Below are 17520 nucleotides of genomic sequence, written 5' to 3'. Positions count from 1 at the left end.
TCCCCAACAGAGGAAGAGTTGGTATTCCTCCTCGGGCCCAATAAGCCACAAACCTAGAGCTACAGGTTAAGGAAGGATAAGGATGTGAGGGGTAAGGACCTCAGGTAGTATCTACTGTCCTCTCCATCAAAAGAAAATAAATAAACTATAAATGAACTAAAAATATACAGGTATTTGCTGGCTCTCAATGTAGAAAAGTCAATGCAAAGTTATTTAATATAAAGGTTCACAAATATACAATATATACACTTCAGCAAAATTTATAAACAAAATCAAAAGGTAACAATCTATAAAAATAACAACATATAAAACAGACAATTAACATATAAAACTGATGCTAGAATCAGCAACACTCCAGTAGCACAAGAACAGCTAGTGTCCAGATCTTGGTTTCAAATACCATTTTCCAACATCAGGAATAACGGCTCCTTAGAGACATGTTGATTCTAGGAATGGGCAGGAAATACACATGATGAGCCTGCAACATCTTGTAGTGCCAGAAAGTAAAGAAGTGCTCAAACAAAATAAAACCAATGTAGGTATGTCGTAGGGACACAGGAGCCAGTTGAGAAAGATCCCAATGACCCAAGGAGATCTGGAACAATTTGAGCAGCAAAATAAAGTAGTATTGGATTATACCACCCAAAGCATAAAATAAATATCATGAGTCCATACTCACATAAATAAATGAATACAGGAGAATAGGTAAATCTCTCCTGCAAAGGAATCCATATAATTTATGTAGATACTCCGCCCTCAAGGAAATAGAGCATCACTCCCCACTCCTTAAGTATAGGCTGTACATAAGTGACTTTCTGCCAAAAAATGTGGTATGTAAATCTGGGGAGGGGCATCAGTAACTTCACCTAACATGTACTACCTCAGCCAGGTGACCCAGTTCATCATCAGTGATAAGTTATGTTGATACTATATATGTCTTGATATATAATGAAATACAATATTTCTTGTGTTTTTCACATGAGAAAAAGAGAATATCACGAAGATGACACATCATCTTCGTGATATTTCTCCCAAAAACCCATGTCCTGAGTCTAATCTTAAGAAAAATTTCAGACAAATGTCCCTAATTGAGGGACATTCTAAAAAATACTTAAGTAGCACTCCTCAAAACTATCATGGTTATCAAAAGTCAGGCTTGAGAAACTTTGTGAGGAGCCTGGGGAAACATGATGAGTAAACATAATATGGTAAATGGATGGGATCCCAGATGGGATCCTGGAAAAGAAACAAGACCTTAGGAAAAACCAGGCAAATTTGAATAAAGTATGGACTTCAATTAATAATGATATATTATTATTAGTTTTTTAATTGTGGCAAATGTATCATACCAGAGTAAAATTTTAAGAATAAGAGAAATTGGGTGTGGAGTTTATGGGATCTGTACTATCTTCACAATGTTTCTGCAGAACTGTTCTAAAATTAAAATTTTATTTTAAAGGAGTAAGTGGCCAACATTATGGCATTTCTGTCTTATTATATCTCCTAAATAAGGCATTATTTTATATAGTCACAAGACAAATACCACTTAAGAAATATAACATTGGAGCGGGACACGGTGGCTCATGCCTGTAATCCCAGCACTTTGGGAAGCCGAGGCGGGCGGATCACGAGGTCAGGAGATCGAGACCATTCTGACTAACACGGTGAAACTCCGTGTTTACTAAAAATACAAAAAAAAACACACAAAAATTAGCTGGGCGTGGTGGCGCGCGGCCGTGGTCCCAGCTACTCGGGAGGCTGAGGCAGGAGAATGGCGTGAACCCAAGAGGCGGAGCTTGCAGTGAGCCGAGATTGCGGCACTGCACTCCAGCCTGGGCCACAGAGCGAGACTCCCATCTAAAAGAGAGAGAGAGAGAAAGAGAGAGAAAAAACGTTGATAAACTATTAATACCTACTAAAGTAGTTCATATCCAGAATACCCAGGTTGCCCAGGTAGTGCCTTGTGTAGCTACGTGCTTATTGTTTTTGATGCAGAATCCAATCAAATAGCATTGCATCTTACTGTCATTTCTCTTTTATCTCCCTAGCAGAACAGTGCCCTCATGATGAGGAATTTTAACACCCCTTCTTTTCAGTTGATATACCAGACTGCCCTTCATGTAATCACTTGTATATGTTTCTTTAGGGAGGAAAAAAGTAGTAAAGTTAGGATTGGTGGAGATTATACCATTTCTCAAGTAGGATCATCCCAGACTGCCCTTGAGTGACGTTTCATTAGATGCAGGGGGCTTGCTAGTGCCAAGCAGCCAGCCTGCTGGTTTTGTGCTGTAATTAGTGATGTCAGAATTAAATTAGATGGTAGTGTAGTTCTTGTGGCACATGTTTGTTTCTTTTTTATCAGGTTGTCCTAGATAGAAATAAAGTTCCCACCTCTCTGATTTTCTTGTAGTAAGAAAGTACTTAGACATTCTCTCTGTCAGTTGACTATCTCAAGAGAACATGGAGAATACTCATAAATGCTTTTAGAATGGCTTAATTTTTATGTTCTGGTTGTTACTTCTGTAATAAAATTTCTGTTACTATTCACTTACTTTACAAAATAAGAAGACCAAACCTTTTTTTAAACCCTCGTTAATGAAAAACAGTAAATAGGCAGTATGGCTCTGAGAGGAGGGAGAGCTCACAACATGAAGAGCAAGATTGTTCTAGCCACAGGGAGTGGCATGGGAAAAAATTACTGTGTTGGAGATCCTGGAGGTATTAGAGTGATTTGAATAAATGGAATGAAGGAAGTGGTTTAAGAAATTTGAAAATAGAATGTTTTGCTTTCCAAATCATCACAAATTTAATTTTAATTAAAAAGCGATAGCAAGTTCACTGATGTGTCCCTAGTGATAGAAAAACACAGCACCTTGACATGTAGTATGCCATCAGTGATACCTGTTACTGTTTAATGGAGAGTTAAAAGATTGTTTGAAAGTGAAATATTAAATTCACCTAGTGAAGCATTTTCGTGCTCATTGGTGAAGTGCCTGGAGGTGACTGTAGTTTAGACTGTACGTTAGGTATGAATGTTCTGTGGGAAGGCTTGGCCAGAATTTTATATCTGAGTTCAGTTTAGAGAAGTTCACTTTGTGGTCATGTGATACTGAAAGAGTTGCACAGAATAGGGTAGAATTTGTGTTTATGGCTTTCCTTACTCATCTTCCTTTAATTTGTAGAGAGGAGTGTATTTCAAGAGAGGAAATTTTTTTTGCAACGTTTTCACAATTGTTCGTACATGTTTTTTCTTCACCAGAAGCTTTCTTTAAAAACTTTAGATTGGCCGGGCTCGGTGGCTTATGCCTATTTGTAATCCCAGCACTTTGGGAGGCCAAGGTGGGCAGATCACGAGGTCAGGAGATCGAGACCATCCTGGCTAACACAGTGAAACCCCGTCTCTACTAAAAATACAAAAAAAATTAGCCAGGCGTGATGGCGGGTGACTGTAGTCCCAGCTACTCGGGAGACTGAGGCAGGAGAATGGCATGAACCTGGGAAGTGGAGCTTGCAGTGAGCCGAGATCACGCCACTGCACTCCAGCCTGGGCGACAGAGCAAGACTCCGTCTCAAAAAAAAAAACAAAAAACAAACAAAAAACTTTAGATTGCAATTGAACTTTCACGTTAAGTCAGTGGGGCTAATGGTAAGTTCGGGTTTTACACATCCTGTGCTGAAGGGGCTACATAAACAATTCCTCTGAGTCAAGAGTTACTCAGGAATCAGGAGTTGGTCAGATGATGAGTAATCATTTGATAGGAATTAAAGGGTATGGTGGTTGTTGATTAAAGACATGGATATTCCTTTATGTAGATTTAGTATACAATCAGCAAATGGGTCTCATATCTTTTTTATATATGACAGTATTATGCCTGTGGAATTACAATTGCTTAGAGAACTTTGGAATATTGACATCATTGAACTGTTAATATTGGGGATCTGCTATGAGCTATACATTGTTTGCAATACAAGTTTTGTTTGGAGGAGAGTTTTTTGGTATAGAGGAAAGAGCACAGGTCTTCAAATTAGAAGCTCTATGTTTTGGCTTTAACACTTGCTGGGTACTTAATTCATAAGATCATTAATCTCTCTGAGCCTTTTATCATCATCTGTAGAACTAGAACAATAACACCTACCTCGCCTATGAATTTTCTGTGTGTAATGACAATCAGGATGGAAAAATTGCAGCTGGAAAACTGTGGAGTGCTGTAGATTGTAGGGACCATTGTCTTCTTTCAGCCGTATGAGCCATTCTGTGGTACTCTACCCACAGGATGCTGAGTTACTGGAGTGCTTCAAGGGTTTATAGCCCTTGGTTCTACAGTGTACTGTGTTCCAAGTTCAGCATTCTTCTAAACATTTTTTTGTTGGGGTCTACCACATCGTAGACCCTTGTGGTTGTAGTGGGGTGTGGCTAGTGGGGAGAGAGTGAGGAGATGAGGAAGTTCAAGTCTGAGTTGCTGTAGCTTGATTTATTTTCCCCTCTAGTTTCATCTTTACCTTTCCTTTTCGAGTAGAAATTATAGGCTCTGGAGTAAAATTAGAAGTGTAGCTCCAATTTAGCTAAGTTTAGCTGTAACATGAAAATTCCAAGCTTCATAGCTTTTGATGACTATTATGAAAAACAAAGTCTTTCAAAGGAATTTCCACTGTCTTTTTCTCTCCTTCGTGGTTTTAAACGTGAACCTTTGGTTATAGAATTCAGAATTTGGGGTTGTTGTTGTTGTTGTTTTCCCCATGAGTTTGACTCTTTCTCCTTGTATGTAATTTTCATATTTTTCTTTAAGGTTTAGTCACTTAGCCATTGTTTTGCTAAATGGGAATTCTCTGCTAGCAGGGATTTTTAGCAACAAATTTCTTTTTCTTAAAATTTCTGTAAGACCAAAGTTACATATTATTTTGGTAGTGATCATGCATGAACTTTTGCTTCCTGATGGCTGCAGTGGCAGAATAACTCAAGTAGGAAGTTTATCACAGGGAGAATATACACAGGTACCTTGGTTATTAGTAGACTTTGCACTACTTGTGATCATTTGGTCTTAAGCAGGAACAAATTTATTATTTTGAAAGATGTATTAAGTTGTTGTCATTTTAGTTTACTCTTTGTAACTCTCTCTTTTATCATGATGTCTTACATTTATTTTTGCATCTAAGTGAAGGATAGAGTGTGGCAAAACTCAAGATAACCTATAATCACTTTCACATTACTTTAAAAAATCCAGTTAGACTGAAACCAGCATACTATACTGACAACATTTTGCTTAATCATAATCAGTTTTAATCCAACATCAAAATAAGCGTAATATTGTCACACATTGGTTTGTTGAAGATGCAGAATTTAGAAATTCAGATCCTTGAGCCCTACTGCCAAAAATCCTCCTTCCCAGTTGATTCTTATACATAGACAGGTTTGGGAACTATTGAACCATTTGTAAGGGGTGCTTTTCAAATAATTCTCAAGGGTTTAGAATTCGTCAGAGGACTCTACAGTCAATGAAATTAAGTTGTCTTAGGAACCTGTTAATTGCATTTATCTCTTTATTTATGAAGTTCCTAAGAAACATTTCCCCTGGGGGAAAAATATTACCTTGCAAAAAACTCAGAAAACCATTGTTTATAGACTATTTCTGGGATTCCTCATTGAGATTAAGATTCTGATTTTATTTTATTTTTTATTTATTTATTTGAGACAGAGTCTCACTCTGTCGCCCACTGCAACAGAGCTCACTGCAACCTCTGCTTCCCAGGTTTAGGTGATTCTCCTGCCTCACCCTCCCAAGTAGTTGGGATTACGGGCGCGGGCCACCATGCCTGACTAATTTTTTTGTATTTTTAGTAGAGACAGGGTTTCACCATGTTGGTCAGGCTGGTCTCGAACTCCTGACCTCAAGGGATCTGCCCATCTTGGCCTCCCAAAGTGCTGGGATTACAGGCGTGAGCCACCATGCCTGGCCTATGATTCTGTGTTTTAAATTCACTACAGTCTGTATTAATATTAGAGAACTAATACTCAAAGAGAATTGGAGTGAACTACTATAAATGACAGAAAAATTTGCCCTCTTTCTTAATTTTACATGAAACCATTTTTAAAATTGGTGGGGGTTTTGTTTTGTTTTGTTTTCTGTTTGCTTGTTTTTGATCCCAGGGTCAAGCCAGAAAACTTGGTTGTTATAATGGGCTGCCTTTTTGATTTCACTAAATTCTGTGAATTCTCCCTATGTATAGTGTTCCATTGTCCTCCCAATAAAAACATACTATAGTTTCCCTTGGCCAAAACCCATGTAGGCAGTGGTGTGCTGGTAATGCTTGACAACTGAGGGAAAGAGGACTGATTCATACCATTTGCTAATTTCTATGATGTAAAATACTCCCTACAATAGCCTAGTTCAAACTCCCAGTGTGACCTCACTAAATGTGGAGCTGGAAAGAAATGCACACAGCACACTTAGTATTTCTAGTATTTCCGCCATACAGATAGATGTACATAACTTGAAGAGCATAGTAAAATTATTAGGAATAAATAAATAATTAGGAGTAAAATAATTAGGAATAAATACAATTAGAAAATAATGAATTTTTCACTATTTACCTTTGTCTTTAATAAATTTTATATGTATGACTTATTGTTAGGATACCAAATAAACTGTTGCCATGCTTATCTTTGGGAAATGCCACTGTTTCAAAATGGGGGGCTTTTGCTTAGCGTTTTCTTCCTTATTCTATTGTTTAAATTAATTACCTATGTTAAATTTATGAATAACAAAGAAGCAGCTATCCAGGTGATTTTGATGTGTTACAGGGTTGGGGACCTTTTCTTGGTTTGCCTGACACCTTAGAGCTGCATTTTGTGCTTAATTGCACTGACTACTACATTTTAACTATTTATGCTCTGTTATGTTCTTTCAAATGATTTGAGAATTTTTTAACCAAATTGATATTTTAAATTATAAAGAAAAATAAGAGAATTGAGACTAGAAAATAGCAATCAAAGAAAATAAAAATCTCTGAATTACAAATATAAATATGCCAATTCTGAGGACCGCAAGTGTTGGTATAGTAGAACAACAGATTTGATTCTGAGTTTCCTGGCAACCCGTGGAGGGAAACAAGAAATAGTATAATTCTTTTCAGATGGAAGGAAGACATCAGTTTCTCAAAGAAAGCTAAGCATTGCATTGTACTGAATTTCAGAGTAAATCTCTCACATGAAATTTCATATATAGGAATACTGACTAATAAAATAGTGCTGTATTTCTCTTACTTCTTATGGATTTTATAGAGCAGATTATTATAATATACTTCCAAAAAATCAAGAATGTAGTATGATTTTCCCGCCAAAGGGGACAGGTGTAATAGTTCAGGATTATAACCTAGTAATCAAGTTAGAATAACATCACCTAAAGGAATAAAGATTTAGAACAATGTTGGCAAAAGATGACAGATAGGTTTACCTAGCTCCTGTTCTTGGTTAGTGTGAGGTTATGGTGCTGTGTTGACAAGGATTCTGAGACCAGGGTCAGCAGAAACAAACGTAGGGAATGCCTAGCAATCTCTGACTTGATCACAAGAATGGGGAGTAGCACAGTTACCTCTGCATCTTTGCCATCCTTACTTCACATCTTATGTAAATTTTATTGGTCTTAGATGGCATCTCTAGTATAAACTGGATTACTAACGGAGTTTATACTCTTCAATAAGAGGCTGGAGGCCAGGCACAGTGGTTCACACCTGCAATCCCAGCACTTTGGGAGGCTGAGGCAGGCAGATCGCTTGAGGCCAGGAGTTCAAGACCAGCCTGGCCAAGATGGCAAGACCCCCCCGCCAAAAAAAAAAAATACAAAAATTAGCCAGGCATGGTGGCGCTTGAACCCAGGAGGCAGAGGTTGCAATAAGCCAAGATCATGCCACTACACTCCAGCCTAGGCGACAGAGCAAGACTGTCTCAAAAAAATAAAATAAAAAATAGTTTTTAAAAAGAGGCTGGAGTGCTGTATTTTGTATTGATTTTTGAGAGTGTATTTAGTGTGTGTGTGTGTGTGTGTGTGTGTGTGTGTGTGTGTGTGTGTGTGTGAATTGCGACTAATTCATTCTATTGAGCTTGGGACGTGTCTTCCATCATTCCCATTTTTGATCCTCTAGTTTATTTTGTTTAATATTAGCTATCCTATTTTAGTTTATCTCTAGTCTCATTGAGTTGTTTGTTGTCCTTTCATCTAATAGAACACTGTAATTACATTTTTTTGTTGTTTGGAAGCATGATTCTGAAAGCCATGAAATAAGGAGAATTTGGCCAAGTAATTCCTGTGTAAGTGTGGTCATATTACATTTAGTAATATGTAGATTATCAGCAATAAATTATTTGTTATATTTATTTTTAACAAGGTACAATTTAAATTCTTTTATCATATTAGAGAGGGAATTTATAATCTAAAGAAAATTTCAGGGGAAAATTTAGCTAGTTCAGAAATTAATTATTAACACTACTAACTATGGTATTTATGGATTTTTTTCCATTTTAGTAGTGATTTATACACTGCATAATTGTTCTAATCCATACCTTATTACCTTAGAAATACAATTCATCTTTTGAAAAGAATGTCTGTTCGCTACTCTTTTACTTAATTCATCTGTTGACTTTTTTCTTATCTTATTTTTTTAAATAGTCCTTAAATTGATATTTTCATACATTCTTGGTAAGAATATGTATAGGTGTTACCCTTCTAAAGAGCACATTGGCAGAGGACCTTCAAAATTTCAGACCTTTGACCCAGTTATTTCACTTCTAGGAAAATATCATTAGGAAGTAGAGATTTGAAGTGTGGATTCTGGGGTGAGAGTGCCTGGCTTTGAATGCAGCTGACAGACTTACAAATTGTATGACCTTGGGTTAGTTTCTTACCTTTTTAAGCCTCAGTCTTTGCATCTGTGAAATCAGTTATGCTGATAATGTAGCATTGCGTGAAACAGCAGGATAAAAATCTCTATATGCTCTAAGGTATTAATTATGTTTTAAATTATCTTCTAATGATGTTATAAAATATTGTTTTTAAAATATGTTAATTATGTTTACAAGTAATGATTCTTAAAAATATAGAAAAAATCTGGAAAAGAAGGGCTCACTGTTAATAATTCTTAAAACTAGGTAATAGGCATATGGAGATTTATTATATTCATATTCTATTTCTATATATTTTTGTTTTTCATAATACTTTTTTAAAAGAATGACAAGAAGAATAGATTAAAAACAGATTAAATCCTTGATATTAGTGCTTTGTAACCTGTTTAGATGTAAATTAACTCTTGACCAGTTTTGTTATTAAACCATTATTTATACTTTTTAATGGTTTCTTAAAGCATTTGGGAGATATATATCAGACTTGTTTGGTTAAGGATGAATTATGTCTGAATATCTGTCTAGAAAATAGCTGTTGTAAGTATTTTCCGTATCTGAAAATGATATGAGGACCATCTCCCACTACTGCATTCCCGTAAGTGGTTTTATTTTTCATCTTTTAAAATAGTGCAGGTTTTTCAACATAGTCAGCATTCGTACATTTCAAAAGTCAACTTTACATTAGTGGAGTGAACAGAATCTTATTTTGACAAAATTCCCCCTCTTTAGATGGGAATGAGGCAAAGAGGAAAGGAGTAACTATTTCTTCCTGTCTCTATAACTGAAGCAATATTCAATAGAAGTGAATTTTACTTGTAGCAAATATTCCCTTTATAAGCCCTCCATTTATCTTGTAGGTGGCCTTGTAAAATATACTTTATTTGATTTTACACACTGTGCTCATGCTTTGGCTTTATGCCCAACCTCCCAGGCTGCAGACATCTACAGTAGACCCCAGTGTTAAAGAAAACAAGCCCCCCAAAACCCTAGAAAATATTACAGTTATTAATAATAAATTCTCTGTAATATTCAGTTGGAGCAGTAATAAAATATTAATAGTAGCAGTCCTTAAAAATTGTCCCACTGGTCACTAAGACATTCAATCTTAACCATGTTCCAAATGAAATGCATTATTGTTTTCTACTTTCTACTCTTACAAGAAAGAGGTGTTAAGGGTATTCTGTTTATTTGTTTGACTTACTCTCTTTAATACAGAAGTTAAAAAATAAAGGCAAAGCACATATATGTACAGTATCAACTAGCACCAAATCCTTCCTATGTGAGAGAAAATGATCTGCTTTGGAAGCCAGTTACATACATTTAAGAAATATGTCAAGCAATCTAAAATGAATATATTAAATGGAAAATGACTAGTCCTGACAAATTCCTGACAAATTCTTCTAACATGCAAAATAGCGGTAATTTAGAAGTTTATGGAGGAAGGGTAGATCTTGAAGAAAAATATGTGTTTTAATTAAGGAAGGAAATAAAGAATGGGAAGAAAGAAGAGGAAGAAAGATAGGGAGGGAGGCAATCCAGGCATGAAGCAGACGCTCCAAGATTGAAGTAGAAATAAAGAGGCATATTGAGGAAACCATGTTGAAACAGATGGTTTATATAAGGCAGTGCTTTTCAAATTATGTTCTGATGCCGCCCCCAGACGGGCTGGCCAGCAAGGGGTGAGGAGGCCCGCTAGTGAAGTCTTTAAGTGAGGCAGTGCTGCAGGTATATTAGAAAGACTGATCTGACAATGGACATAGAGGAATGTGTTGGGAAACTATTCAGTAAGTCCGATGAGATGGCATGAGCCCAAATGTATTATTGGCCACGAGTTTGAAAATAAAACAAGAGAATGGATGCATGTACTCTCACCAAGGGAGAACCACCAGGAGTAGGTTACAGACTGGGAAGAATGTTGTACTGGGGGAAGGAGGTATCAAAGCCCCATTCAGTGATAGAAGTGAAGAATCCCACATTGAATGTAAATCTGATGGTACTAGATTGTATGGGAATACAGAAGATAATACTTTGATTGTATCCAAGTTCTAAAGGGAAATATAAAGTGAATTAAAATAATTAGCTTGAATATGTAAAACATAACTTTGGGTTTATATCTAGTGTAAGCAGTGTGGATGAACACACAGCAGACTGGGAATTTTGTTCTTGTTTACACCTAGTTAGTTGTTTTCTTAGATGTCTCTAAACTGAAAAGCTCCTGTGCAATGGAGGGGTAGTGGGGATGCTAAGTTAAACTGAAAAGCCCCAAGCTTTGTGGCACAGCTAAAAATCCTGTATCCAGAGTCTGGGGGTTGGCACTTTAGTGAAGTCGCTTTCACAGGTAATATTGTTAAATAAGGCAGAGATTTTTTTTTTTTTTTTTTAGAGATGGAGTCTTACTCTGTCGCCCAGGCACGATCTTAGCTCACTGCAGCCTCCGCCTCCCAGGTTCCAGCGATTCTCCTGCCTCAGCCTCCCGGGTAGCTGGGATTACAGGCACACATCACCATACCCACTAATTTTTGTATTTTAGTGGAGACAGGGTTTCCCCATGTTGGCCAAGCTGGTCTCGAACTCCTGACTTCAGGTAGTCCGTCCCCCTCGGCCTCCCAAGGTGCTAGGATTACAGGCATGAGCTGCTGCTCTCGGCCTTAAGGCAGAGATTGTTAATGATGTGGCCTCTAGTTGGTAAGTATAAAATCCCAAGCAAGAGAAGACTTGGTATTCTTCCTGTGACTTGTTGACATAAGCCCCAAACCGATGGATAAGGAAGCTACCAGGCATGTACTACCCTCTGCACCAATCAGTCAATCAGTCGGTAAACAAACTAACTATAAATGAACTAAAAATATGGAGAGATGTAAATATTTGCTGCAGTGTAAGAAAGACTTACGTAAATGCAAACACTTACTTTAAAGGTTCACAAATATATATGTGTTATGGGCTGAATTCTGTCTCCCCAAAATTCATATATTGAAGTCCTAACCCCTGTGCATCAGAATGTGATGACATTTGGAGTTAAGTTCTTTAAAGGTGTGATTAAGATCAGGTATGGTCTTTAGGAAAGGCCTTAATCCAGTATGACTGGCTTCCTTCTAAGAAGAGATTAGGCCACACACACAAACTGAGGGGCCATTATGTGAGGACACAGCTAGAAGGCTACAAGCCAAGGAAAGAGGCCTCAGAAGAAACCAAATCTGCCAACATTTTGGTCTTGGGCTTGTAGCCTCCAGGACTGTGAGAAAGCAAATTTTTGTTGTTGAAGCCACCCAGTCTGTGGTATTTTGTCAGGGTAGCCCTAGCACACTAATACAATATGCATGCATTTCTGCAAAATTCGTAAATTAAATCAAAAGATAATAACCTACAAAAATATTGATTAACATGTAAAATAGACAAGGACCTAGAATCAACAACATTCCAGTAGCAATGAGCACACTTAACTCCCAGATCTTGGTTTCAAATACTGTTCTCCAATAAAAGGAACTGGGGCTCCTTGTAGAAATGGCTGATGCCAGGAATGGGGCAGGAATTCCCCTTTATCAGAGGGGAATATGTTCCAAGATTCCTGGTAGATGCCTGAAACCATGGATAGCACCAAAGCCTATGTATACCGTATTTTTTTTTATCTGATAACCAAAACAGCTACTAAGAATAAGCGACTACAGGGAAGGTAATGTATACAGCATGAATACACTGAACAAAGGGATGATTTGCATTCTCGGCAGAATAGAGCAAGATCACGCATGAATTCATTATGGTACTCTGAATAGCATGCAATTTAAAACCTATGAGTTATTTCCAAAATTTTCCAGTTAATATTTTCAAACTGAAGTTGACGGCAGGTAACTGAGACTGCAGAAAGCAAAATTGCAGATAACAGGGGACTACTGTATACAAGATGAGCCTGGAGCATCACTTAGTACCAAAAAGTAACAAAGTACTCAAAAACCCTCACAACAATGGAGATATGTCAAAGGGACACAGAGGCTAACTGAAATATCTCCCAATGGCCAAAACTTTGAGCAACAAAATAAAGTAACACTAGATTATAACCCAGTGTATAAAATAAATATCCATTAATCCATACTGATACTGGGGAAGAATACACAAGTCTCCCATGCAGAATTCCAACTAAATTATCTGGAATTTATGTAGACACTCCACTCTCAAGGTGTACAGAATAACTCCCCACTCAAGCATGGGCTGTGCATGGTGACTTCTTTCCAAATAATACAGTACTAAAAAGTGAACAAAAAAGAGTAGCAGCAAAATCTGACAAAGCCCTACTTCAGTGTGGTGGTCAAGACTAACAGCACTGATAAGTCAGGTTGATAGACTGTGTCCTTGATATAATGTGATAAGAATTGCATTTGACCTCTGTGGTTTTCCTCCCAAAAACCCATATCTCACTCTAATCATGATTAGAATGAATAGAGAAGCATCCTACAACATACTTGACCAGCATGCCTGAAAACTGCCAAGGTGAAAAAAAACAAAGTCTGAGAAATTTACAGCCAAAAAAGCTAAGAGAGCAGCTGAGTGTAATGTACTATCCTAGAACAGAGAAAGGAGACTAGGTAAAAACTAAGGAAACCTAAATAAAGTTTAATTCATAAACAAAAGTCAGCACTGGTACATTAATTGCAATGAGTGTACCATGCCAATATAAGATGTTAATAATAGGGGAAACTGGATATGGAGTATATGGGAACTATCTGTACTGTCTTTCCAACTTTTCTGTAAAATATTCTCCAAAAATGGCCATTTAAAACAACAGAAAACAAATAGACAAAAAGTTATCATATACTCATCAAAAGGCCAGTCAGCACTTGAAAAATTTCAAATTTACTGGTATTCAGAAACACACATTAGGCCGGGTGCTGTGGCTTGTGCCTATAATCCCAGCACTTTGGGAGGCGGAGGCAGGCAGATTGCTTGAGCTCAGGAGTTTGAGACAGCCTGGGCAACATGGCAAAACCCTGTCTCTACTGAAAATACAAAAATTAGCCAGACATGGTAGCACACGCCTGTAATCCCAGCTACTCGGGAGGCTGAGGCATGAGAATCGCTTGAACCTGGGAGACGGAGGCTGCAGTGAGCTGATACCACACCACTGCACTCCAGTCTGGGCGACAGGAGACCCTGTCTCAGAAAAAAAAAAAAAAAAGAGAAATGCACATTAAAATAGCTATAAAGTTATTGTTTTTCTCCTATTTAGCTCGCAAAAGTTTTTTCTGTTGTTGTTGTTTTGTTTTGTTTTTTTCCCTAACGATGGTGCTGATGATCGGCAATGTATAGGAATGTAAAATGGATCAGCCTTTCTGCAGGGCATTGTTGTGTTTGAACAGTATTCTCATTTTTTTTTACTTTTAGGCTGGTGTTTGGAATGCTTTATCCTGCATATTATTCATACAAAGCTGTGAAAACAAAAAACGTGAAGGAATATGTAAGTATAGTTTTATGAGTGATTAATCTGAGTTTAATATTTTAATGATACACACTGAAAAACTGCTATTAAGAGAAACGGCTGGAGTAACGTTTTGGGTTAAAAGGTGTTATGAATGTGAAGTAACAAAACTAATCTTTTTAAAAATCTTTGAAGATAACCCCAAAGTGGAGTTTCAATAAAAATAAGTATATGGTTCCCAAGATGAGTAACTGAATAGGTCTTGATTTAGTCTATAAATTCCCGTGTAATAAGGGGTTGGAGAACTTTTGTTTGTTTGACTTGGGGAGGAGAGTTGTGGGACTTTTTGCCTTATAAATTTATAGGTACATTGAGAATATCTCTCTGGCCCCAAAGCCTTTTTCTTCTTTTTTAGGTATTTCATCACTTTCTAATCTATATAAATATACAGATACTCCATCACCATTGACAACTGCCATCTTTTTTCCTTCTGGAGTCAGACTTCATTTGTAATGGTTTCGTTCTGATTTGCGATGAGTCCTCAGTATTTCTTTGTTTTTAGTTTCCTCTTCCCTATTCCCTAATTTTCTTTTTCTGTCACTAATATTTATTTTTTATCATTTCTGAAGTTCTCCTCATTTCCCATTTTATTCATACTATGTAATAGTAAATGGCCTTCCCCACCTATAAATCCTGATATAGTTTGGTATGTGTGATGGAGTGAATTTTTAGAGAATAGCAAAAGCATATTGTATTGGTGGTGGTAATCAACAGGATAAGCAGTCAATACTGAGATAACAGCACATCAATAACTATGACTCTTTCTTTAAAATTGAGGTGACATTCACATAACATAAAATTAACCATTTCAGAGGCATTTGATGCATTCACAATATTACACGTATATATAATACAATATAATACAACTCTAGTTCCAAAATATTTTCATCACTCCAAATAAAACCCTGTGCCCAAGTCACTGACAACCACCAATCTGCTGTCTGTATGTGTTTACATATCCTGGATATTTCATACAAATAGAATCATATAATATGTGACCTTTTGTGTCTGTCTTCTTTCACTCAGCGTGTTTTTAAGGTTCATACATATCTTAGTATGTATTTTATTTCGAATGTTTTACATTCCTTTTTATGGCTGAGTAACATTCTACTATATGGATATATGACATTTTGCTTATCCATTCATCTGTTGACAGACATATGAATTGTTCTGTCTTTTGGCTATTATGAATAGTATTGCTACAAGCATTCACATACAAGGATTTGTTTGAGCACCTACGTTTGATTCTTTGGGATGTATAGCTGTGGTTCTTTGTAAGGAATCTTGGATGATAGTCTTGTCATCCAGTTGGTCAAATGATCAGGGATTAGATCATGATTCTTTATATTTTCAGGGTTTTTGGGGGTGGGAGGAAGGGATAGACTCTGAAACTTTTATAACTAACTCATTTTATTAAACTTTTACAGTTATTTTTTTCTCTTGTATATAAAACTAACTTCTAAAGTGAAGTATATATTAATACAAGTCAAAATGGTGGAATATATCTGGCAGAGGTTAATAAGTTACGTAGTTGGGCTCTGAAATTTTTCTATCCTTTTATTATATGTATCTTTTGGACCTAGGATTGGTGAAATTAATCTTAAGAGATGGAACCATATTAAGTCCTGGTAATTTAAGTTCATTTTATACATGGCTTGAAGGTTCATATTTTAATATAAGTTGGAGTAAATACTTTGCATGTTGTTTTACAGTGCTGGCACACATTAGTTTCTAGATGCCAGCGCGTCTGTTAACAGTGCTTCTCAAGCTGCCTGTGGTACAAGACCACTTTTGTTTTTCCAGTAAGTCATAGACTAATAATTTTTTTTTTTTTTTTTTTTTTTTTTGAGACGGAGTCTCGCTCTGTCACCCAGGCTGGAGTGCAGTGGCGCGATCTTGGCTCACTGGAAGCTCCGCCTCCCGAGTTCACGCCATTCTCTTGCCTCAGCCTCCTGAGTAGGTGGGACTGCAGGCACCCGCTACCACGCCCGGCTAATTTTTTTCTATTTTTAGTAAAGATGGGGTTTCACTGTGTTAGCCAGGATGGTCTGGATCTCCTGACCTCGTCTGGATCCACCCGCCTCGGCCTCCCAAAGTGCTGGGATTACAGGCGTGAGCCACCATGCCCGGCCAACTAATACTTTTATAAAATGAAATACTAATCACTAGAAATAAAGAAATGAGAAAAGCCCCTAACCCTGAAATACAACCCAGAATTTTTTTTTTTTTTTTTGAGACAGGGTCCTGCTGTTATCACCCAAGCTGGAATGCAGTGGCACCATCATAGTTCACTGTAGCCTGGACCTCATGGGCTCAAGCGATCCTCCCACTTCAGCCTCCTGAGTAGCTGGGACTGCAGCCCTGTACACCATGCCTAGCTAATTTTTTTTTATTATTTTTCATAGAGACGGGGTCTTAACTATGTTGCCCAGGTTGGTCTTGGACTCCTGGCCCCAGGTTATCCACCTACTTCAGCCTCTCAAAGTGCTGGGATTACAGGCATGAGCCACGGTGCCCAACTCCCAAATTTTTTTTTACTATCTTCAGTGACATGAAATTACTGTCAAATAATGTACTTTTGCCTATTGTTTTCATTATTGTATTATTAATATACTTACAGTAACATAGTAGTGCTTTTACAGCCTTGTAAAATCCCATAGACAACACTGCCCTACTGTGTGATATTTTAATTGGAATTATCTTTTGGAAGATAAAAGTAAGAGTTGGCCATAATTTCCAAACACCATGAAAATATGAGTTGAAGAATCTACTTCTGGCCAGTGCTTAATAAATGGGAACCATCTCCCTATTTGGAATCTTTTTTATATTGTTACTAAATTAGATTTTTTTTTAAATCTAATTCAATGTACAGTTGAAGTACAGATTATTGTGTCTCTCAACATTGGGCCCACTTCACCTAGAAAGCATTCCAGAAGCCCAGGATATATAATAATTTGGTGTGCTGCTGTGTGTGTGTGCATTGTATATATATTTGTGCTTACGGTATTCTCCCATCTTTTCTCCCAAATCTGCTTTTTTTTTTTCTTTTAGGAAAAAAGCTAAGCACAAATTTAAAATGTTTAGATGCGAAGCTCTAATAACTTGAGGATATTATCAGTAAGCACAGAAATACCATCCCTAAAAGTCAAAGGTAAAGGGA

The 17520-nt window shown here is 37.1% G+C and overlaps 1 protein-coding gene across 6 annotated transcripts in view; it reads left to right on the top strand.

The window, feature by feature from the left end:
* Positions 1–17520, top strand: part of REEP3 (receptor accessory protein 3) — a 104833-nt gene that overhangs the window by 30629 nt on the left and 56684 nt on the right. For 5 of the 6 annotated variants that reach the window (XM_005565747.3, XM_045362110.2, XM_074002050.1 and 2 more), the window contains exon 2: positions 14267–14339. The exons of the other annotated variant lie outside the window; for it this stretch is intronic. In XM_005565747.3, the coding sequence (XP_005565804.3) occupies positions 14267–14339 (73 nt within the window). The remainder of the gene's footprint in view (positions 1–14266; positions 14340–17520) is intronic. 6 annotated transcript variants of the gene reach the window in all.

The sequence above is a fragment of the Macaca fascicularis genome, chromosome 9, assembly GCF_037993035.2.
Source record: "Macaca fascicularis isolate 582-1 chromosome 9, T2T-MFA8v1.1".
Lineage (NCBI taxonomy): Eukaryota > Metazoa > Chordata > Mammalia > Primates > Cercopithecidae > Macaca > Macaca fascicularis.
The sequence above is the reverse complement of the archived record's forward strand: the minus strand, read 5'-3'. Positions and strand labels throughout refer to the sequence as shown.